We start from the raw sequence: 5,765 nt of genomic DNA, 5'->3' as shown, positions 1-5,765 counted from the left end.
TTTTTTTTTTTTTTTTTTTTTTTTTTTTTTTTTTCTTTTCTAAATTACAAGATTCACGTATTGTTAAACTAAGAACAGATAATAAAATATTAGAGAGTGCTAGTATTGTTTATATAATACTTTCCAAATGTCTTTTTTTGTGGCATAAAATACCCTGTCCTCCTCTCCCTTTCCCTCCAGACTAGCAATGGCAAATCTCAAGATCTCACTCCCACTTCTCGTCCTTGTAGTCCTCCACAATGCCGCACCCACACACTCAGCCACCGCCACCAGCTTCATTGAGTCCTCCTGCAGAGTCACTCGCTACCCGGCGCTCTGCGTCCACTCCCTCTCAGCCTACGCCACTTCCATCCGCCAGAGCGGCCGTCAGCTCACCCAAACCGCCCTCTCCGTCAGCCTCAACAAGTCCCGTCTCGCTGCAGCCTTCGTGTCCAACCTCGCTAAAGGCCCTGCAGTCAGAGGACTAGAGTACCAGGCCCTGAAAGACTGCATTGAGAACATGGGCGATACCGTGGACCGCCTCAGACAGTCGGTGAAAGAGCTCAGGGACTTGCGTCGAACAGCTGGTGGGGACTTGTTGTGGCACTTGAGTAATGTCCAGACTTGGGTCAGCGCCGCCCTGACTGATGAAACCACTTGCCTTGATGGGTTCGCCAGCCGCCGCTTGGATGGCCAAGTTAAGGCAGCGATTCGCCGGAAGATTACACTTGTTGCTCAAGTCACTAGTAATGCCCTCGCTCTTGTTAATCACTTCGCCGACAAAAAGCACTAATTTTGTATTTGGAATTGGGTGTGTGTTAGGCTTGTTTGTATATTATCTGGGCTTGCTCTAATAGTGATTTTGCAATGGAAAGCTTTAAGTTATGTAAACTTTTGTGTTTGTTTGTATGGTCGATTAGCTTTATGTGCCCTGTTATTTAACGTCCCCCATTCTGTATTCTTGGTGCTGCTGCTGCAGAGGCCACTGCACAGGCTCACAACTAAAAAGGGGATCTGATAGGACGGGCACATGGGGCTTGTTGGAACCCACAATTTTAGTAATGCCACACACCTTTCCCATACTCTGTCTAGTCAAACCAGTGTAACTGCCCCCAACCTCCCCCATCTTCATTATTGGTAATGGAGTCAATGTGAAGGCTAAGGTCCCAAGTAGCTAGGTGTTGTTAAGAATTACGATTCTCCAGAATGGTATGATATTGTCCACTTTAAGCATAAGCTTTCATGTAGATCTTGTACCAATTGAGATACTATTCGGATGGTCTTCCACTAAATTAACCAATGTGGGATTCACTCCCAATAATCCTCACCGGGTGTAAACCATTTTGGAATACCCACTTCTCTCCTTCTCTGTTTCTATTTGGTTGTTGAGAACTTGAAAGGAAAGGAGAATGTAATTATTATCATGTAAAAGACACCTAAATTATCAAATGCATCTATTGTTGGTTTATCTTTAAAATGTTGGCTTAAGATCCTTTCCCAAATCTTTTTATCGTAAGAAAAGCCCAAGAATCTAAAGCCCAAATCTTTAATGGGCCAAGTAATGGGCCCAAGTACGGGCTCTCCTTAGAGCTTCTAATGGGCTCGGCCTACTTGGTACGACCCAGCCCATTGCTTTTGCCGTTCGGTAAAGGAAGCTATTATTTATACAACTCCAAATTAAATTAGTAGCATATCCTCATATTATACAATACAAAAACGATATGTATACGGTACACACGTGAGAGTGATTTCGGGTTCGAATTGGAAAACCACATCTATAATCTGCGGTGTGGAATTACAAGGCTATGTGGCACATTCCAAACCTGCTCTTTATTGGCCCATTGTCAGTTCAAAAGTGGCATGTTTTACAGTTTTGCCCTTAGTTTCTTTCTAAATTACTATCTTACAATAAATAATTTTATAACCTTGGATTAAACTATAAATGTTGCTTCAAAAAATACATATTAGTTGGGGCAATTGGGTTATTATCGTGATTTACGAGGGTAGTTCCCGGAAAAAATAATTTCTAAAATGAAGAATTTGGAGATGTTATCTACTGGCCGTAATCCGAAGAAAACTCAGCCGCTCTATTTCACGAACTCTAAAACTCCATTGCCGTTCCAAATCTCTCTCTCAGAAACGGAGAGATAGGAAAACGATAATGGCGGCAGAGTCAATGAGAGCAGCTTCTTCTGTGTGCAATTTCAATGGCTCTCAGAGAAGGCCTGCATCGCCTCTCTTTCGAACTCCCTTTCTACTTCGTTCTTCGCGAACTTTCTCTTCCTTTACTCTGTCTTCCCGCTCCCAATTTTTCGGTAGAAACCTTCGTCTGGCCTCATCACCTCCCTCAAACCTCTGTAAGAACAGACGCAACCTCTCTGTCTTTGCTATGGCTGCCGAAGGTATCATTTCCCCCCCTTGTTCTTCTATGGCGAATTATCACTTTTAAATTGGGGTTTCGGATTACTTTATATGCCAGGGTTTTGAATGCGGGAAGCTCCATAGCTATTGAATGTATTATTTACTTGCATGTTTTAACATACTTTCAATTTTGATGTGAATAACTTTGGTTCCGAGAAAGAGGCTCCATTCAATGTCCTTCATTGCAATAATACCCACTTCATATTTTAAATTACGAAAGCCTACAGAATTGGATGTGTTCTGAAGTATTAGGACTATATGACCGCTATGAGCTATTTCTTTTCAATTCTTTGCTTTTCATTTCTTGCAGGGGTGAGTTTCATAATGGTCATTGTTTCTTGAAACACCTTGAGTATTGCTTTTCAACAACATGTGGCCTTGGTTACAATTTTTCAAATGTTTATGCAAACACTGAATTTTCTAGTTTGATGTTTCTCTAAGACAGCCTCCTACTCTTTCACAATTACAAGTTATGCAAGGAAGCTTCTCAATAGGGATATACTTATTTTCATCTTTTGTTTGCAGATGGAAAGCGCTCGGTCCCGCTAGAAGACTATAGGAACATTGGAATCATGGCTCATATTGATGCCGGTAAGACGACTACAACAGAGCGTATTCTATACTACACAGGGAGAAACTACAAGATAGGGGAAGTACACGAGGGAACGGCGACAATGGACTGGATGGAGCAAGAACAAGAAAGAGGAATAACCATTACTTCTGCTGCAACTACTACATTCTGGAACAAACACCGTATTAATATTATTGATACACCGGGTCATGTTGATTTTACACTTGAGGTGGAGCGTGCGCTTAGAGTGTTGGATGGTGCAATATGCCTATTTGACAGTGTTGCTGGAGTTGAACCACAATCTGAAACTGTGTGGAGGCAGGCTGATAAGTATGGAGTTCCCAGAATTTGCTTTGTCAACAAAATGGATCGCCTTGGAGCTAACTTTTTCCGAACAAGAGACATGATTGTCACAAATTTGGGTGCCAAGCCACTTGTTATTCAATTACCAATTGGCTCTGAAGATAACTTTAAGGGTGTTATTGATCTTGTGAGGATGAAAGCTATAGTTTGGTCGGGAGAAGAGTTGGGTGCTAAGTTTGCGTATGAAGATATTCCAGAAGACCTTAAGGATCTCGCTGAAGACTATCGATCTCAGATGGTTGAGACTGTTGTCGAGTTGGATGATCAAGCCATGGATAACTACTTGGAAGGAATTGAACCTGATGAGTCGACCATTAAGAGGCTTATTCGGAAGGGGACGATATCTGCTTCATTTGTTCCTGTATTGTGTGGCTCAGCTTTCAAAAACAAGGGGGTCCAACCATTGCTTGATGCTGTTGTGGACTATTTACCTTCACCGGTTGAGTTGCCGCCCATGAAGGGAACTGACCCGGAGAACCCAGAACTGATAGTTGAGAGGGCTGCCAGTGATGACGAACCATTTTCAGGACTAGCTTTCAAGATCATGAGTGATCCTTTCGTAGGATCACTGACATTTGTGAGAGTATACGCAGGTAAACTTTCTGCAGGATCTTATGTATTGAATTCGAACAAAGGAAAGAAAGAGAGAATTGGTAGACTTCTTGAAATGCATGCAAACAGCAGAGAGGATGTAAAGGTGGCCCTTGCTGGGGATATTGTTGCTCTTGCCGGTCTTAAAGATACCATTACTGGTGAAACCCTGTGTGATCCAGATAAGCCTATTGTACTTGAACGGATGGACTTCCCTGATCCTGTGATTAAGGTTGCAATCGAGCCCAAAACTAAAGCTGATGTCGATAAGATGGCAACTGGTTTAATCAAGCTGGCTCAAGAAGACCCATCGTTCCACTTCTCACGTGATGAAGAGATTAACCAGACTGTGATTGAAGGCATGGGAGAGTTGCATCTTGAAATCATTGTTGACAGGCTCAAGAGGGAATTCAAGGTTTGTATTTGTTGCTTCTCATTTTACTCCTAACCATGAAAATCTTTATTGCTTGAAAGTCCATTTTGCAGAAAATTTGTTAACAGTACAATTTGGTTTAAATAGGTTGAAGCTAATGTCGGTGCGCCGCAAGTTAACTACCGAGAAAGTATTTCGAAAATTTCGGAAGTGAAGTATGTGCACAAAAAGCAATCCGGTGGTCAAGGACAGTTTGCTGATATTACAGTGCGGTTCGAACCCATGGAAGCAGGCTGTGGATACGAGTTCAAAAGTGAAATCAAGGGAGGAGCAGTGCCAAAAGAATACATTCCTGGGGTGGTCAAGGGATTGGAAGAGTGTATGAGCAATGGGGTTCTTGCTGGCTTTCCCGTGGTTGACGTTCGCGCGGTGCTCGTTGATGGTACATACCATGATGTAGATTCAAGTGTGTTGGCCTTTCAACTTGCAGCCAGGGGAGCTTTCAGGGAAGGGATGAGGAAAGCAGGTCCTAAAATGCTCGAACCAATCATGAAAGTTGAGGTTGTGACCCCAGAGGAACATCTTGGAGACGTAATTGGAGATCTCAACTCCAGGAGAGGACAGATCAACAGCTTTGGTGACAAGCCTGGGGGTCTCAAGGTATGCCACAATAACCACACATAATTGCTTTGGTCAATAAACAAGCATTCAATGAACAAAGCTTTGAATTGAATGAATGCAGGTGGTGGATTCGCTGGTTCCTCTAGCAGAGATGTTTCAATACGTCAGTACGCTAAGGGGGATGACAAAAGGGAGAGCTTCATACACAATGCAATTGGCCAAGTTCGATGTGGTACCTCAGCACATCCAGAACCAGCTTGCTACCAAGGAGCAAGAAGTTGCTGCTTGATTTTGGTTCCTGTTTTGAACAACCTGCGATTCTTTGTCTGTTGGGTCAGGGGCTTGGTGTTATTAAATTATGCCATGTTTGTGCAAAGATGATTGCTGTTCCTGGGACACTTAGCCCTTCAAGCAAGGTGTACTTATTCAAGTACTTGGCTGTCCATTTGTTAAATTTCGACCCAATTGAATCAATTTTGAATGTATAATTAATTTCCCAACCGAGGAAGCCAAAATATCTATTTATTATATGCATCTTGGAGGAACGACTAAAATTTCACCCAAAAAAGAACATAAAAATAAAAAAATAAAAAAAACTCACTATTTTTGTAAGTAGTGGTGATCAATGTCAAGGTGATTTTTCAGATATTTTAGTCCTTAAATCTGAAAAGAAAAATGATAACAATAAATTGAATGCACAATTCAATCTGCAAACTGCTAGAATATCATATGAAAGAAAATGAAAAATCAGTTCAGAATTAAATAAAGAAATCGCTAGAGGAAGGGGTTGAACCTTCGACCTTGTGGTTAACAGCCACACGCTCTAACCAACTGAGCTACTCCAGC

General features: G+C 42.0%; 2 protein-coding genes and 1 non-coding gene across 3 annotated transcripts; 2 read left to right on the top strand and 1 right to left on the bottom strand.

Moving 5' to 3' along the window:
* Positions 1-63: 63 nt before the first annotated feature.
* On the top strand, positions 64-888 carry LOC111795574 (pectinesterase inhibitor 9-like). Its single transcript, XM_023678082.1, has one exon. The coding sequence runs from the start codon at positions 188-190 to the stop codon at positions 770-772; it is 585 nt and encodes a 194-aa protein (XP_023533850.1). The 5' UTR covers positions 64-187; the 3' UTR covers positions 773-888.
* A 1,150-nt stretch (positions 889-2,038) lies between these two features.
* LOC111795573 (elongation factor G-2, chloroplastic-like) lies at positions 2,039-5,419 on the top strand. Its single transcript, XM_023678081.1, has 4 exons — positions 2,039-2,381; positions 2,926-4,340; positions 4,446-4,958; positions 5,041-5,419. The coding sequence occupies exons 1-4, from the start codon at positions 2,141-2,143 to the stop codon at positions 5,206-5,208; spliced, it is 2,337 nt and encodes a 778-aa protein (XP_023533849.1). The 5' UTR covers positions 2,039-2,140; the 3' UTR covers positions 5,209-5,419.
* Positions 5,420-5,691: 272 nt separating this feature from the next.
* On the bottom strand, positions 5,692-5,765 carry TRNAN-GUU. Its single transcript has one exon. It is a non-coding gene; the product is annotated as a tRNA-Asn (tRNA).

The sequence above is a fragment of the Cucurbita pepo genome, chromosome LG05, assembly GCF_002806865.2.
Source record: "Cucurbita pepo subsp. pepo cultivar mu-cu-16 chromosome LG05, ASM280686v2, whole genome shotgun sequence".
Lineage (NCBI taxonomy): Eukaryota > Viridiplantae > Streptophyta > Magnoliopsida > Cucurbitales > Cucurbitaceae > Cucurbita > Cucurbita pepo.
Note: the sequence above shows the minus strand (reverse complement) of the source record. Positions and strands in the feature narration are given on the sequence as shown.

Coding starts and splice junctions, on each gene's coding strand:
- LOC111795574 (XM_023678082.1), top strand. CDS start 188: ATGGCAAATCTCAAGATCTCACTCCCACTTCTCGTCCTTGTAGTCCTC.
- LOC111795573 (XM_023678081.1), top strand. CDS start 2,141: ATGGCGGCAGAGTCAATGAGAGCAGCTTCTTCTGTGTGCAATTTCAAT. Junction 2,382..2,925: donor CTTTGCTATGGCTGCCGAAG/GTATCATTTCCC, acceptor TTTTGTTTGCAG/ATGGAAAGCGCTCGGTCCCG. Junction 4,341..4,445: donor GGCTCAAGAGGGAATTCAAG/GTTTGTATTTGT, acceptor TGGTTTAAATAG/GTTGAAGCTAATGTCGGTGC.